This window comes from Gymnogyps californianus, chromosome 20, assembly GCF_018139145.2.
Source record: "Gymnogyps californianus isolate 813 chromosome 20, ASM1813914v2, whole genome shotgun sequence".
NCBI classification, from domain to species: Eukaryota; Metazoa; Chordata; class Aves; order Accipitriformes; family Cathartidae; genus Gymnogyps; species Gymnogyps californianus.
Window position 1 is genome coordinate 6,029,546 of NC_059490.1, and position 16,254 is coordinate 6,045,799.

A 16,254-nucleotide genomic window follows, 5' to 3' on the forward strand; every position below is an offset into this window, starting at 1 on the left:
CAAGGAAAATACCCTGGGGTAGTCCTGGGGGAAATGAATTCATCTTCCGCTGGGTGTCTTTTCCTCCCTGGGCAGGTGGTTTCAGAAAATACGTGTGAAAGCTAACAGTCACTAATGCCACAAAAGCAGATTGTAGCTGCTGATAGCTGCAGCCTGGGGAAAAACACCACAGGAACCTGGGGCTGGGTCATGGGGGGATTCAGGGTGGTGCAGCAGAGCCCCCCACGTCCCGGTGACGCTGATCCCTGTTGCTCATCGCCGCCTCCCCGCATCCCGCCAGCACCGCCCGGCCTTGGGTCTTGTGCCTGGAAAAACCAGAGAGCCCAGCAAGTCCCTAGTGTGAATTTTTTTATTATTTTTGACCCCAGCTCCTGGGTGCAGAGGATTTTATGGGCATCTTACTTGCTCTTTTGGGGTTTCTTCTTTTTTTTCCACCATTAAATGCTGTTTCTTGCCTTTCAGGTTGCTGGGAAATCGTGAGGCATGTGCAACCTGCAGAAATCAGGGTGCAGATAAGGAGGCAGATAGTGCTTTCATTTTATTCTAGTTTTAAACTCTGGATTTTTAAAGGCCAAGGTTGGGGAGTGGGGGGAAGAGATCACTCAACTCGAGCAGCCCAGACCTGATTGTAATCTCAAGCAGAGGAGTTTGGTGTGAAATCAGCTTTTCAGCCAGGGCCGGTCCCTGTGCGGAGGCAGCCAGGATGCGGGGGGCCAAAGGACACGGGAAATGAGTCAGGCAGCACACGGCGGAGGATGCCAGGGAAGGGGGAGAGTTCAGCCCAGGACGGCTGAGAGAGGATGAAATACCGGGGGACGAGCCACCTGAACGGCACAACATGGGTGCCGCAAAGCCCCTTCCCGTGGGTGATGTGGAGAGGGACTGCCATCCCGGAGGAAAGCTTTTCGCCTTTGGGATCAGCTCTGCCACAGGCGTCCTGAGCCCCCCACCCACTGCTTTGGGTTGAAAACCTTTCCCTTTGGGGCTGCTTTCCCCGTTATGGGGCTGGCAGGACGTAGGGTGAGCCGCATCCCACTGCCCGGCACTGGCAGCTGGGAAAGGGGGGGCTGCCCCAGCACAGCCGCCAGCCAGGAGCAGAGCACAGACTCCAAAATCAAGAAAGGGCTCCAAAACCCCAGAGATCTACATCAAAGCCACACGATACCATTCATTTCGCTGGGTTCCCGGTTCCCGCAGCCAGGGAGCATCACTGCCAGCCTTTTCCCGTGCCCAGGTTAGGTGGGCAAGGGCAAGATGTGCTGGTCCAAGCCTGGCAACGCAGCTCCAGCTTCTTCCAGCAACGTCTGCAGCATGTTCACCATCGCTCTCGCATGATTAACATGTCTGAAATCGGGGCTTGGCCATGACTTCCCTGGTGAAATCTCCCCTGGACAAGGATGGTGGCATCTGTTCCGTCTTATTTCTATACGTTTGCATCTTCCGACAGCAGGAGATGGGTCCATCCCCGCAGACTCGGGGTGGCTGCGTACCAGGCGATGCCTCAGAGGCTGCACAACCCACTCCCACCCTGATGAGCAGCTTTGGGGGTGAGATGCAGATCCCCACCGGGTTTTCCAACCTTGGACACAAAAAAAACTCTGCTGCTTTTTGGGGAAAGTGATGGCATTTGGGCAGGAGCCGGCCAGGCTCCGCAGGGCCCGTGGGTGGCAGGAGGGGGACGACTATGAGCCACCTCTTCCTGGGGACAGGCAAGGGTGGACCCACCTCAAAAACCATCTCTGCAAGCAGCTGGGGAAGTCCCGGGTGGCCGGGGCCGCGCAAGGACCTTAAAAAAGGAAACAGCACACGTGGGGTGTGCATTTAGTAGTTATCTCACCATCAGCCCCGGCAAGGTAATGGAAAAGCTGATCCTACCGAGAGAGAGGTTTAAAAGGGGGAAGAATAAATCAAACAAATCCTTTATAGAAAACAGACCTGACCTGGCAAAGCTGCTTTGATCACGTTCATGACTTTGGCTGCCCCAGCTGCAGCAGCCGTCCTGTCCCGCAGGCACTGCACTTAGATCTTCCTCCCCTGGGGTTATCGATCAGCTGAAACGAGGAGAAACGCCGCAGCATCAATAAAGCATCTGCAAACACGGCTGGAAAAGCAGCTCTCACCCAGGGGCGAGCGGCATTTCCAGGGGGGCTGTGCCACCGAGCAGGCGTCCCGGCGTGCCCGGCAGCTCTCGCTGGCAGCCCCAGCAATGCAGCGCTCTGCGAGACGAGGCTGGGGCTGGTTCTGAGCACGGAGGGTGATTAAGCACTGACACACTCCTGGCGGAGGCGGTGGTTTCCCCAGGAGCTGCTTGTGCTTTCTGTTCAGGGATGCAGAGAAGCCGTGGGGAGCAACACCCGTGTAGGGCAGCCATGGGGTGGCTGTGGGGTGGCCGGGGCCGAAGCATCCACCGCTGCCCCCCGGGGCCGGTGGGATCGGGACATCCTCGTCCCCCCAGCAGTGAGAGGTTTGGAGCCCCCGCAAATTTTTTGGAGGGGGCAATGAGAGCTCAGCCCCCAGCGGGGTCCCAAATGCCTCTGCCAGCCCCCAGATTTGCCACCTTCCCCTGCGCTTCTTGGCAGCAGGAGCAGGATCCGTCCCATATGTTTTGCAGGCGCCGACCCCTTCCACCCCCCCCGTGGGGCCCAGCCCTTCTCCCTCCCGATACTCCCACCACACCAGGGGCGGCAGGAGGGATGTGGGGATGAGGCAGTGTTTCCAGGGGTCCCCCACCTGTATCCCCCATATTTCCTGGCGGGATTTCCCCAGCCATGGGATTTCCCGATGAGGGAGGGTGATAAAAGCTGGGGCCGGCAGAGCCCCAGGACCCCACGCCGCAGCCGTAGGAGAGGGGTCAGGCGGAGATGGAGGCTGGTGGCCTGTCACCAGTGGCTCTGCTCCTCGCCAAACTCTGCAGCCAAGCCCGAAGCCAGAGCTGTGAGTGCTGGCAAGGAGCCTTCCATGAAACAGGGGAAGAAAGGGAGGAAAAGGGTGTTTTTCAGCCTAGACCACATGTGGGTCCGGGGGCCCGCAAGGTCACCCCAGAGCAGAGATTGGATCCGCTCATCACAGCAGTGGGTCTGCCCATGTCCCATGCCCTTCCCTGCATCAGACACAGGAGGGCTGATGAGCTGTAGGGGAGTGAAGACCAGTTTCTCCTAAAATCATCAAAAGCCGCAGGAGCACCTGGTTTTGCCTCCGGCTCCTCTGAGCCCCCATGGACATCCCCGGCTCTGGTGCCAGGTCTGTGCAACCCAGTAAAGCCTCATCCTGGCCGATGTGGGGAGGGAAGGGGGATATTCCTCCTCAGATGCAGGCGAGCCCCAGGGACCTGGGGGTGTGCAGGGGCTGCCAGCTCCAGGGGCCCAACCAGGGCTGAAAAGCCCCCGTGCTCCAAAATCCCCCATCCGCAGGGTCCGCTCGCCCATGGGCAAACGCCAGTGCTGGCGCTCGGGACGGAGGGATGCTGCAGGTGCCAGGAATGTCATCCCCGGAATTCCCCAGCCTGATGTATCCCAGCATTTCACATGGGAGTCTTTAAAAGGGGCCTTTCCCAGTCCAATAAACCCACCTTTGTTCTCCTTGTGCTTCTGTTTCGTTTTCTTATTGCGGGGAATATTTTCTACCCTTAGGAGGACATATTTACCCCAGCTGGGCCAGGAGTTCCTTGGTGCATGGGGGTAAGAAGGGAGACAAGCGGGAAAGGATGGATCCAGGAACGGAAAGGCGAGCCAGACAGCTGCACTGGACTGGGATCAGAGCAATCTGCTTTCCTCCGCTCCCCGGGGTCTCCCCGAGGAGAGATTAAATGGGAGTTGGGGTGATGACGGGAAGGTGCTCTGCTCTGCCAGCTGGGCACAGAAATATGAACACCCCCCTTGTCTGCACCCACCAGCCCCAGGGCATTGCCCAGCCCCGCTCGCTGCACCCCGCTGTTACCCAGCACTTGCGCCCCAAAAAACTGAGGCAAAAAATTTTCCCATTTCTGGGAAACGGCTTTGGAGAAGAGTAAACAGAGGGACACGTGCAGTCCCACCATGGAGCTGGCCCCCGTTCCCATCAGGGCAGGTCCCTGCCAGGACCAGCACCCCATGCCCTCCCCAGCCGGGTCTCCATGGCAGGGCTGCACTGCAGCCCAGGGTGGCCAAAACGCCGGCATGGTGCCATCGGCGTCCCCAGTCCTGCGCGGTGGGACATGGCTGTCAGCACAGCCGGGCTGGTGGCGATGCACGTCTGCATCTCCCCGCTGTTTCCCACCATCCAGCAGCTGCCGGCAGCTGGGATGCGCCCCGGGATTTGCTGGGGCTGGGGGGAGAGGGGGCTTTTTGGACAGCTGCAGCCAGGCCAAATCCACTGGGGAAGCCCCAAGCTGGCCTCTGCCTTTCCCAGCTCAGCACGGCCAAGAACATGAGCTACTGCTTCAGCGCCGGGGGCGGGAAGCGGAGCCACCTGCCCGGCTTCTCCCGGCCCTGATGGGCCCCAAACACCCCCAAAACCAGCAGAGAGCCGTGTACATGCCTGCTGTGACCAAACAGAAGCTGTTTCTCTATGCCTTTTTTTAGGAGGGGGGTGGGGGGTTATTTGGCCATTTGTCCCCTGAGCCGGGATGCAAAGCCATAGGATGCAAAACTTTGCAGTGCAGGGGGAGGACATGGACCGTCAGGAGTGTGTGCAGCTGCTGGGGAACGCTGCAGGGTGCTGAGCCTGGTCCTGGTCTCATCCAAGGGAGATCTCCTGACCCTCTCGCCTGCCCTGGGGGTCCTGCCATAGGGCATGCAGCCTGCCCAGGGGACAGGGGTGTGGAGCCAAACTTTGGGAGCAACCCGGCCACTGGCCCTAATGCTGAAGGCAGGAGCTCAGGAAAAATCCCAAGCCCATTGGGGACCAAAAGCACAGCCCGGGAACAGGTTTTTCCCTTCCCAGGGCTGTGCTGGGAGGGGATGAGTATTGCTCACCCTCTGTGCTTTGGGACATGGCCGGGGACCAGATCCTCCCCCTACCCACACAACCGTTGGCCCTGGGAGAAGCCAGCCCCGCTGTTCCCCCATAAAAGCAGCCCGGCAGCCCTGACCCCAGCAGACGGCGGCCCAGACCCCAGCAGACGGCAGCTCTGCCCCGGCGCCAACGAGCAGCCCTCCCACAGCCCGGCATGGCGAAGGCAGCCGGGGTGGTCTGCACCCTCCTCCTCCTCGCTGCACTGTGCTGCCAGCACCTGGCTCAGAGTAAGCGCTGCCACCCGCTCCACCCCGGCGGGCTGGGGGACGGGGACAGCCCCCAGGGCGGTGGGGATGGGTTTGCTTCATGCATGGGGTGTAGGGGGGCTCCCCACAAAGAGCCGCCATGCCCACGGCAGGAGGGCTGAGATGGGAGGTGGGGGTCTCCAGGCTAAGCCGAGCTTGTGCCGTCCCCCCAGGAGCCCCGGCCATGCCGGACAAGTGCTGCTTCAACTTCCAGACGAGAAGGATCAAGAGAGACAACGTCATCGCCTGCTACCCCACCAGCCCCGAGTGCCCACACCAGGCTGTGATGTGAGTACCCTAAACCCAGCCCTGGGTGTAAAGCCCCTCTAGACGCTGCCAGACCCCATGCCTTGCTTTGGTGGGTCCAATCTTGATCCTCTGTGCCTCCAAGACCCTTGGAAACTCAGCACTGGGGCCCCTGTGCCACCACCTCGCTAACCCTGTCTTTTCTCTGCCCCAGCTTCAGGGTGAGGAGCGGGAAGGAGATCTGCGCCCAGGCGAGCAGGGCCTGGGTGAAGAGGTACCAGCAACGCTTCCAAGTCAGCTCCTACTCCATATCCAGCTAGCAGGGCAGCCAGAGGCAGCGCGGGGAGTCCCCTCCATGGGGGACGGGACACCACGAAGGTGACTCCTTTGCAGAGGTGGCCATGGGGACACCACATTTGGATATAGCAGCTTGTCAGAGACATCCTCCCCATCACGCTGTGACAACCCTCGCCACCTCCCCAAAGGTAAAGGGCCTTTGCCATCCCCAGCATCCCACCAGGATGGGGTAGACCCGCTGCCAGCCCCCATGCTCTCAGCCCTGCTTTGCATGCAGGCAGCTGCCTGTACCCCTCGCAGGCGGCAGCAGCGTGTTGGTGAGGCTGCGCTCGCCAGCCTGGCAGCAGCAGAGGGGTTAAGGGGGAGCAGCTTCACGGCTATTTTTTGTACAAGACACTGAACAGAATTAAACATGATCTCGTGCATGCAAACATCTGGCTGTGCAAGTTTCTTGGGAGCAGGCAGGTCCTGCTGCCGGCTTTCCTATCCGGGTGTTAAACCACATCTGTAAGTGCTGGGGTCAGTAAGGAGCCGGGAAGAGCCGAAGGCCCCACCGTGTCTCTGCAAGGGATCCAGGCGGTGCATGGGGCCAAACCATGTCCATGCAGGCTTTGGGGAAGCCACCAGTGAGAGGGGCAAGAGGCAGGCACAGCCCATGAGGAGGGAGCTTCCCATGCTCCTCGTCAGCCATCCTAACGAGTGGCCCAAATTCCATCGGAGCTGCCCCTCGAGGATGCCTGGTCGGGCCCCACTGACAGCCCACGCTCCCAGGATGCCACAAGGAGATGTGATGGGCACTGCCACTGTGACAGGCACTGTGATAGGCACAGCCACCGCGATGGGCAGACAGCGATGGGTCTCAGGGTGGGCTGGGGCGAGCCTGGCCACTGCCGAGCCACTCACCCCGGTGCAAAATTGCAAGAGAGGCATCGCAGCTGAGCTGACAATGGGTGGTTTTCGAAAATAAACTCGCCTGCGGCTTTGGCAAGTGCGAGCATCATCCTGTGTGGTTTGCCGGCGGCAACAACCAAACCCAAAATAGACTGCCAGCCCAGGCGCATCACCAGTGGTGCAGAGCTGCCGGCTGCTTGCCACACTTTCCAGCAGCCCTCGGGTACTGCAGGGGACAGAGGGGCCAGGAGAAGGAATTTCCATTCACCGGTTGCCCTTTATCAGCATCTCTGGGCGGTTCTTTCCCCGGGGAGAGTCCAGAGCTGTCATGGAAAGCCTGGCTGGGGGGTATATCATGCCGAGGTGCAGGCAGGAGAGGCAGGTAGCTCTTGGTGGCCCCGAGTCAGCCGTGCCCTGTGCCCCAGGTTGGACATGAAGGTCTTCTCCTTGGCCCTGCTCACCCTGCTGCTGGTGGCTCTCTGGACTGGAAGCCAGGGCGTCTCCTGTAAGTACCGACACCGAGCCTTTCCCCACGGCTGCCCCAGTGCCATCCCCAGCTCCTCTACCGCCAGGGTTTTGGGGGGTCGGGGAGGGGGATGAGAGCTTCAACTCCTGCTTCTGCTGTGGATTTGGGGGGCTGAGAGGCATCACCGGCTGCCTGAGCACAGGGCTGTCCCAGTCCTGTTCAAAAGGAGCAAAAATAGGCTTGGTGATGGCTTCAGCCCCAGCACCCCAGCTGGGGAGCTCAGTAATAACCCCCCCCAGGCAGGGAAACGGGGCGCTCCTACCCTGGGGCAAAGCAGCACCACCGGGGATGTAAGAGGGGACCCCTTGTAGTGGGGGGGAGCAGGAAAGTCCCCCGGGCAGCACCCACACCCTTCGGGGGAGCACCCACATCCCTTGTGCCAGGCGTGGGAGAGCACCAAGCCCTCTTGCCTCCTCTCAGTCCGCAGCCACTACGGCGTGTGCTGCTACAAGGAGATGTTCGTCCGGCAGAAAATCCCTGCCTTCCTCATCAGGAGCTACCAGAAGACGCCTTCCCACTGCTCCCGCAAGGCAGTGCTGTGAGTACACCCCGCCCCCACCCAGCCTTCCTCCCTGGCACCCCGCTCCTCACCTTCGCTTGCCCACCTTCCCTACCAGTTGTTCTGCATTCGGGGATCCCCCAAAATGAGCCACCCCCAAAGGGTACCATGGGTGGGGGTGCCCTGCCCTGGCTCTTTGAACACACACACACACACACCACACACACACACCACCCCCCTCCTTGACATTCTGTCCCAAATAGCCCCCAAATCCCCCATTTCAGCTGCCAGCCAGAAAAACAGGAAGGAAACCAAGGTTTCAGAGGTTGCTACAAATCAGCATTTTGGGGGGATGCAGGGGCAGGATGCTGCAGGCATCCCCAGGCTGGTGGGGGAACCCCAGGGCACGGCCAGATCTTGCATCCCCCCAGTTAACGGAGCCCCTCTCTCCCCCACAGCGTGGAGCTGCTGAAGGGGAAGAAGTTCTGCGTGGACCCGGAGGAGGGCTGGTTCCAGCAGTACCAGCGGCAGAAGGAGTCGACCAGCACCTCCACGTGAAGCTGCCTTCCATATAAGCTCTATTTATTTGCATCCCACAATTATCTGTATGTTCTCGTCTTGTTAGGTTATGGAGCCGGCTCCGTCCCTTCCCCTGCCATTGCCCCCTCCACACTACTGTAAGTCCCTTGACGGGTTTAATAAAACATCTCATGCTGACCTGCAGCTGGAGTGAGATGATATAAATCCTGCGTGAGAAAAGAGAGGTCATATCAGGGCTCAGCATCCCCATGGGGATCCAGGAATAGTCCTGGAAGCCCTTGGGAGGCAGAGAAAGCCAAAGAGCCGAGGCTGAACCCCTCAGCTCCCCCCCACGATGAAGCAGCCTCTGCCCAGGCGTGGGGTTGAAGGATGCCCTGGGCAGCTGCCCGCCCGGTGGGATGCAGATTGAGGCAGGGATAAAGGCAGGCGCAGGCTGGTAAGGGGAGAAACGTTGGGTTTGGGGGGTTTGGGGTGTTGATTTGTTTTTTTCCCAGAGGGATTAAGGTGTTAAACAAGGGCAGCTACAGAAGGAGAGGTGCCTGGAGGTTTAGCACTATCCTTCAGCCCCGGCTAGAACCCAGCGATGGGCACCCATAGGGGTGACCCTGCTCGTGACGGGGTGCTCCAGGACCCTGGGAATCACCTTATCTCATGGGCAAAATCCTCCCACAGCCACTAGAGCCCATCCACCCACTGCGGTGGCAAGAGGGACAGCAAACAGAGGAAACTGGGCCACCACAGGCCTGTCACTCACGTCAATATGATGCAGATGCTTTTGGGCAGGTTTCCAGTGGGCACAGGGAAGCTGGAGCAGCTTTCATCCACCTGGTTCCCATCAGAGCTCTGGCCATGGAGCTTCGGAGCTAACTCTGTATCCCTGCTGTGACTGGTGGAGCAGGGTGAGAAGTGGTATTTGTGGCAAAACTGGGGGATAAGTTGGGATTTGACTGCTGGCAGTGGTTTTCTGCCAGCAATAGCGGCAGTGCCTGGGGGTGTCCATGCCGGGGCATCTGAGCTGGGCTGGGCTGGGCTGTCCGTCCGCAGAGCAGCTCCGCAGCCCCCCGACACAGCGATGCTGCTGGGGCTGTCGCAAAGCAAATCCCTGCCTGGAGCTTGCTGCCGCTGCTTCACGGCGCCTGCTTGGGCTTGCCATCGGGGCTCTGGCCACAGAGCTTCGTGCCCCAGCCTGGCTCATGGCCGGTGGGGTCCTCGCAGCAGCGGCAGGGTCGGTGTCGGGGGGGTTTGGGCTCCGGCCGGTCCCCGCTGGGCACCCAAATGGAATCTGAAAGTCGCAGCCCCGTGGCTGGCGCTTCCCCTGCTGCGGTTTCCTTGCCTTCTCCAGCTCAGCAAAACTGGGCGATCCTGACATAACTTCCCCGGTATGATGCACTCATTTTCTTTCCTTGAAACCCTGTGCCCGCCCAGCGGCCGGCAATAAAAGGAGGGCAGCGCCACAGGGGCCAAGCATCGTGCAGAGGAGAGCCCTGCAGCCCCCCCAGCTCCAGCCCCGCTCGCAGATCCCTCGGCCCCCGCAGCACCATGAAGGTCCCCGCAGCCGCCCTGGTCGCTCTCCTCCTCATGGCCACCTGCTCCCCGTCCGAGGCCCATCTCGGTGAGTCCGGCGTCGCTGCGTCCTCCCCGGGGCTGGGGGTGCCATCGCTCCACGGGAGCTGCCGGGGCAGCCGGAGAGCCCCATCCCCGTCAGCGGGGACCTCGTGGCTGTGGGGAGGACTGGGAGCCGGAGACCACCGCCAGTGCTGGGACTCAGGCTTGGGGCCAGGGGTCTCCTGGGGGGCCACTGCCAGGGAATATGACACAAGGGGGGGGGCGACGACGGGAGATGGCAAATCCCTGGGGAGCCCCAAACGCCGGCGGGGCCAGAGCCTGTGCTGTAGCCTGGGGTCTCACCAGGGCTGTCTGTCTCTCTCTGCCCTCACAGACGGTGTCCCCACCAGCTGCTGCTTCAGCTACCAGCAGCGCCCTGTCCCGCGGGGCCTCATCGCCTCCATCTACATCACCAGCAGCAGCTGCACCCAGCCAGGAGTGATGTGAGTACCTGCCGCTGCGGGGGGCTTGGGCTGCGATGGCCGGGGCAGTGCCCCGAGGGTGGCCGGGAGGGGGACGGGGACACGGCCGGGACACCCGGGGTGCTGCTGGCAGGACCCAGCGCAGGCACCCCGCTGCCCCGGCCGAGCGCCCCAACGCGGGTTTTCTCCCGGCAGCCTGGTCACCAAGAAGAAGAAGGAGCTGTGCGCGGACCCCCAGGCGCCCTGGGTGCAGGCACATCTGAAACACTTCCAGACTGTGAAGAACTGACCCTTCCCCGCCGCCACCCGCCATGCCCCCGGTGCTGCCCCCGGCAGGCTTGGCTTCCAGCCCCAGGCACGCAAGAGAGTACTTGAACTGCAGCCCTCTTCAACGGGAAAAATGTTTCTATTATTTAACTTATTTAAGTTAAACTAAGTATTTTTTGTTAAGGAAAGGGAAAACCCCCAAATAAACTTTTATTAAGGAGGATCTGCAGGTTTGTTGGACGCAGGCTAGGAGGGCGGTTGGGTGTCGGGGTGTCCTTCGAGGATCCTGGCCTCTTCTTCTGCAGCCGAAGTGGCAGGAGCCGGGGCGCTGTGTGAGGGTCCCTGCGCCGGGGGGCTGGAGTCTGCGTCGGCTGCAACGGGGGGCACTGGAAGGGGCAGGGAGATGGTGAGCACAACGAGCCCATGCCTCACTCCCTCCCTCCCCGGGTCACAGCCCGGCGCCTGTCCCCAGGTCCCAGATGGCTGTGGTGGCCATGTGGCCCTGGGGACCCTGTCCCCCGGCTGCACCCCTCACCGGTGCCCGTGTCGCTGCAGTCGCCGCACTCCCAGGAGTCGGCACCTTCCCCCACGGAGGAGCAGCGCTGGTGGGTCCCGCGGGAGCCACAGGAGCTGCAGAGCAGAAGTCTCCAGGGCCTGGGGGAGCAAAGGGACCCACTGCCACCAAAGGCCCCCGAGCTGTGGGCTGCCAGCCCCGGCGCTGTGCTGAGCCCACCTCCACCCTGCTCCCCCCCAGCAGCCGGGGCTGAGCTGCTGGCACGCACCCTGTGCCATGCCCGGCTCGGCATCCCAGGGAACTTCCATTTCTGCCCAGAGGAGGAGACGAAGGAAGGCATCGTCTCCTGGCTGGGGCTGCGGGGACCAGGGCCACCGGCACTCACCCCTTCTCCTCCACCTCCTCCCGTCCCGCTGGGCACAGGCACTGGCCGGCGTCGCAGGAGCTGTGCCGCTGGTAATGGTCCATGAAGGCCCCGTCCTCCTCCCAGGCAGCATCCCTGTGGGAGCCGGGGAGCGCTCAGCCCCAGGGGTGGGGGGACACCCCGCTGGCAGCCGGGGAGGCAGGAGGGGATCGGCCGGAGCATCACGGAGAGGGAGGGAGGGAGGAGGGAGGGCACCAACCTGTCAGGGATTTTGATGCCCAGGCGAAACATCTCCGCCTGGAAGGTGTCCACGTCCTGGCAGAGCGGGCAGCGGAAGTGGTGCAGGGCAGAGCGCAGTGCCTGGCCCTGGGGCAGAGCCAGCATCAGCATCAGCGGCGGGGGGGGTCCCGTTCGCCCCCCCCGGAGCTGAGCGACGAGGTGACGACAGGGGTGATCACATCAGGGGCCAGGGGCGATGCCGCCTACCTGGATGCAGCGGCGGTGGAACCAGGCGCTGGCGCAGGCAGGGCAGACCAGGGTGTCGTAGCAGGGCCGCCCCGCCACCGCCTCCTGGCAGATGAGGCAGGGAGTCTGGTCCTGCTGCGCCGCTCGCACCCGCTGCACCGGCCGGTGCTTCCAGCAGAAGGACCTGTGGGATGGAGGTGACCGTTCAGCCCCAGCCCTCCTCGGCCCCAGCCCTGGCCCTGGCCCTGGCCCCAGCCCTGTGGGGCGGCTTCACTCACTTGAACTCCCCGAAGAACTGGGAGACGCAGCCCCGCTCGCTGCCGCAGGGGAAGTGGAAGTTTCGGGGGCAGCGCCGGCGCCGGCAGGTGACCGAGGCACCCCGCAGCTGGCAGATGCAGCACCTCTGGGGATGGCACGGAGGTGGACGGTGTCAGCACCGCAAGCCCCCGGGGAGCCCAGTTCGCCCTCACCCAGCACAGCCCTGCCACGTTTCAGTGTGCCGCCTGGCCACTGACACCGGGCCACTGATAAAGCCACCTACCTTCTCCAAATCCCCAGTTTCTGCAGAAATGGTCTTTTTTGGATCAAGGAGGATCTGGATGTCAGAGCATCATCCCTGGGGATTGCTGACCTGTGCGGTACTGACACGGGGCATGGGGACCGCGGTGGGGACACGTGCCCCCCAGCCTCACCTTCTGTGCCACCCGCTCCAGCTCCTTCTGGATGTCGGGGATGAGGAAGCCGTAGAAGCCCTCTTCATCAGCCCCTCTCTGGATCAGCCCGCTGGCGTGGTACTGCAAGAGGGGAAAAGAGGGCGTTTGCCAGTGGCTGCTGGCTGTGCAGGTCTGGGGACCGGGGGCTGTCGGGGACCGGGGACTCACCAGGCAGTTCTCATGGATGCAGAGCCCATCCTGACGGCAGAGCTGCCCAACCACCTCGGGGTCACAGTCTGCCCGCCGGCACAGCCCACACACTATCGGGGGACAGCGGCACTGTCACCCCCAGCACTGTGCCAGGGTGCCAGTAGGGGTAACACCGGGAGCGGGATGGGGGAGAGGCCAGAGCACCTTCCCATGGCGCAGGCGCCACTGCTTGCACAGCCGGGCACCAGCCAAAATCCCTTCTGGCAGGTGCCCGGGGGGATGCTCAGCGCTCACCTTCCTCCTCAGGGACCTCTCCCGTCCTTTTGGGCGGGGGAGGCACACAGGAGGGTCCTGCCTGCTCCTCCCGCAGCTTTGCTGGAGAGTGGGCAGGGGGGGCTGCGGCATCTCACGGCAAACGTGCCACTGAGGTGGAGGCAGTTGCGCGGGGGAATTTGTACAGCCCAGGATGTTTGTGACACGGCACCGCACGTGCAGGGCCGTTATTGTAACAAGAAGTGTGCCAGCTTGCAGGCTGCAAGCAGCCACCCAGATCCTCCTTGATCCAAAAAGGCTCATTTCTGCAGAAATTGGGGATTTGGAGAAGGTAGGTGGCTTTATCAGTGGCCCGGTGTCAGCGGCCAGGCGGCACACTGAAACGTGGCAGGGCTGGGCTGGGCTCTGCCCTGCACCACTTCCGATGCCCGCTCTGCCAGGATGTGGACACCTTCCAGGCAGAGATGTTTCGCCTGGGCATCAAAATCCCTGACAGGTTGGTGCCCTCCCTCCTGCCTCCCTCCCTCTCCGTGATGCTCCGGCCGATCCCCTCCTGCCTCCCCGGCTGCCAGCGGGGTGTCCCCCACCCCGGGGCTGAGCGCTCCCCGGCTCCCACAGGGATGCTGCCTGGGAGGAGGACGGGGCCTTCATGGACCATTACCAGCGGCACAGCTCCTGCGACGCCGGCCAGTGCCTGTGCCCAGCGGGACGGGAGGAGGTGGAGGAGAAGGGGTGAGTGCCGGTGGCCCTGGTCCCCGCAGCCCCAGCCAGGAGACGATGCCTTCCTTCGTCTCCTCCTCTGGGCAGAAATGGAAGTTCCCTGGGATGCCGAGCCGGGCATGGCACAGGGTGCGTGCCAGCAGCTCAGCCCCGGCTGCTGGGGGGGAGCGGGTGGAGGTGGGCTCAGCACAGCGCCGGGGCTGGCAGCCCACAGCTCGGGGGCCTTTGGTGGCAGTGGGTCCCTTTGCTCCCCCAGGCCCTGGAGACTTCTGCTCTGCAGCTCCTGTGGCTCCCGCGGGACCCACCAGCGCTGCTCCTCCGTGGGGGAAGGTGCCGACTCCTGGGAGTGCGGCGACTGCAGCGACACGGGCACCGGTGAGGGGTGCAGCCGGGGGGACAGGGTCCCCAGGGCCACATGGCCACCACAGCCATCTGGGACCTGGGGACAGGCGCCGGGCTGTGACCCGGGGAGGGAGGGAGTGAGGCATGGGCTCGTTGTGCTCACCATCTCCCTGCCCCTTCCAGTGCCCTCCGTTGCAGCCGACGCAGACTCCAGCCCCCCGGCGCAGGGACCCTCACACAGCACCCCGGCTCCTGCCACTTCGGCTGCAGAAGAAGAGGCCAGGATCCTCGAAGGACACCCCGACACCCAACCGCCCTCCTAGCCTGCGTCCAACAAACCTGCAGATCCTCCTTAATAAAAGTTTATTTGGGGGTTTTCCCTTTCCTTAACAAAAAATACTTAGTTTAACTTAAATAAGTTAAATAATAGAAACATTTTTCCCGTTGAAGAGGGCTGCAGTTCAAGTACTCTCTTGCGTGCCTGGGGCTGGAAGCCAAGCCTGCGGGGGCAGCACCGGGGGCATGGCGGGTGGCGGCGGGGAAGGGTCAGTTCTTCACAGTCTGGAAGTGTTTCAGATGTGCCTGCACCCAGGGCGCCTGGGGGTCCGCGCACAGCTCCTTCTTCTTCTTGGTGACCAGGCTGCCGGGAGAAAACCCGCGTTGGGGCGCTCGGCCGGGGCAGCGGGGTGCCTGCGCTGGGTCCTGCCAGCAGCGCCCCGGGTGTCCCCGGCCGTGTCCCCGTCCCCCTCCCGGCCACCCTCGGGGCACTGCCCCGGCCATCGCAGCCCAAGCCCCCCGCAGCGGCAGGTACTCACATCACTCCTGGCTGGGTGCAGCTGCTGGTGGTGATGTAGATGGAGGCGATGAGGCCCCGCGGGACAGGGCGTTGCTGGTAGCTGAAGCAGCAGCTGGTGGGGACACCGTCTGTGAGGGCAGAGAGAGACAGACAGCCCTGGTGAGACCCCAGGCTACAGCACAGGCTCTGGCCCCGCCGGCGTTTGGGCTCCCCAGGGATTTGCCATCTCCCGTTGTGTCCCCACCCCCTTGTGTCATATTCCCTGGCAGTGGCCCCCCAGGAGACCCCTGGCCCCAAGCCTGAGTCCCAGCACTGGCGGTGGTCTCCGGCTCCCAGTCCTCCCCACAGCCACGAGGATCCCCGCTGACGGGGATGGGGCTCTCCGGCTGCCCCGGCAGCTCCCGTGGAGCGATGGCACCCCCAGCCCCGGGGAGGACGCAGCGACGCCGGACTCACCGAGATGGGCCTCGGACGGGGAGCAGGTGGCCATGAGGAGGAGAGCGACCAGGGCGGCTGCGGGGACCTTCATGGTGCTGCGGGGGCCGAGGGATCTGCGAGCGGGGCTGGAGCTGGGGGGGCTGCAGGGCTCTCCTCTGCACGATGCTTGGCCCCTGTGGCGCTGCCCTCCTTTTATTGCCGGCCGCTGGGCGGGCACAGGGTTTCAAGGAAAGAAAATGAGTGCATCATACCGGGGAAGTTATGTCAGGATCGCCCAGTTTTGCTGAGCTGGAGAAGGCAAGGAAACCGCAGCAGGGGAAGCGCCAGCCACGGGGCTGCGACTTTCAGATTCCATTTGGGTGCCCAGCGGGGACCGGCCGGAGCCCAAACCCCCCCGACACCGACCCTGCCGCTGCTGCGAGGACCCCACCGGCCATGAGCCAGGCTGGGGCACAAAGCTCCGTGGCCAGAGCCCCGATGGCAAGCCCAAGCAGGCGGCCGTGAAGCAGCGGCAGCAAGCTCCAGGCAGGGATTTGCTTTGCGACAGCCCCAGCAGCATCGCTGTGTCGGGGGGCTGCGGAGCTGCTCTGCGGACGGACAGCCCAGCCCAGCCCAGCTCAGATGCCCCGGCATGGACACCCCCAGGCACTGCCGCTATTGCTGGCAGAAAACCACTGCCAGCAGTCAAATCCCAACTTATCCCCCAGTTTTGCCACAAATACCACTTCTCACCCTGCTCCACCAGTCACAGCAGGGATACAGAGTTAGCTCTGTAACAATTTATTGCACATACATTCATCTCCACTGATAGCACCGATTCTTGGTTGGACATGGAGGAAAGGAAAGATCATGTAGGAACAAGGTTGTGTTGAGGTAGAAGTCACTGGGGGTGTCACATTTGTCCCTTTTTGCTGGTAATATGGTCAAAAGCAGTGTTCTCATGCTGGAA

The 16,254-nt window shown here is 62.6% G+C and overlaps 4 protein-coding genes and 1 pseudogene across 4 annotated transcripts; 3 read left to right on the forward strand and 2 right to left on the reverse strand.

The window, feature by feature from the left end:
• Positions 1-5,146: 5,146 nt before the first annotated feature.
• Positions 5,147-6,205, forward strand: LOC127024528 (C-C motif chemokine 13-like). Its single transcript, XM_050909129.1, has 3 exons — positions 5,147-5,219; positions 5,411-5,525; positions 5,698-6,205. Exons 1-3 carry the CDS (start codon positions 5,147-5,149, stop codon positions 5,801-5,803), a joined length of 294 nt encoding a protein of 97 aa, XP_050765086.1. The 3' UTR covers positions 5,804-6,205.
• Positions 6,206-7,103: 898 nt separating this feature from the next.
• On the forward strand, positions 7,104-8,254 carry LOC127024561 (regakine-1-like). The gene is made up of 3 exons (XM_050909168.1): positions 7,104-7,176; positions 7,618-7,735; positions 8,155-8,254. The coding sequence occupies exons 1-3, from the start codon at positions 7,104-7,106 to the stop codon at positions 8,252-8,254; spliced, it is 291 nt and encodes a 96-aa protein (XP_050765125.1).
• A 742-nt stretch (positions 8,255-8,996) lies between these two features.
• Positions 8,997-10,651, forward strand: LOC127024583 (C-C motif chemokine 3-like). Its single transcript, XM_050909189.1, is given in 5 exon segments — positions 8,997-9,107; positions 9,678-9,728; positions 9,731-9,848; positions 10,176-10,284; positions 10,459-10,651. Coding segments are annotated over 5 exon segments (483 nt in total). The 3' UTR covers positions 10,553-10,651.
• Positions 10,652-10,743: 92 nt separating this feature from the next.
• Positions 10,744-14,595, reverse strand: LOC127024584 (PHD finger protein 7-like). The gene is given in 10 exon segments (XM_050909190.1): positions 10,744-10,916; positions 11,066-11,184; positions 11,430-11,543; positions 11,668-11,774; positions 11,895-12,057; positions 12,152-12,276; positions 12,566-12,667; positions 12,755-12,846; positions 13,031-13,111; positions 14,541-14,595. Coding segments are annotated over 10 exon segments (1,131 nt in total).
• A 22-nt stretch (positions 14,596-14,617) lies between these two features.
• Positions 14,618-16,137, reverse strand: LOC127024585 (C-C motif chemokine 3-like; annotated as a pseudogene).
• Between the last annotated feature and the right edge of the window lie 117 nt (positions 16,138-16,254).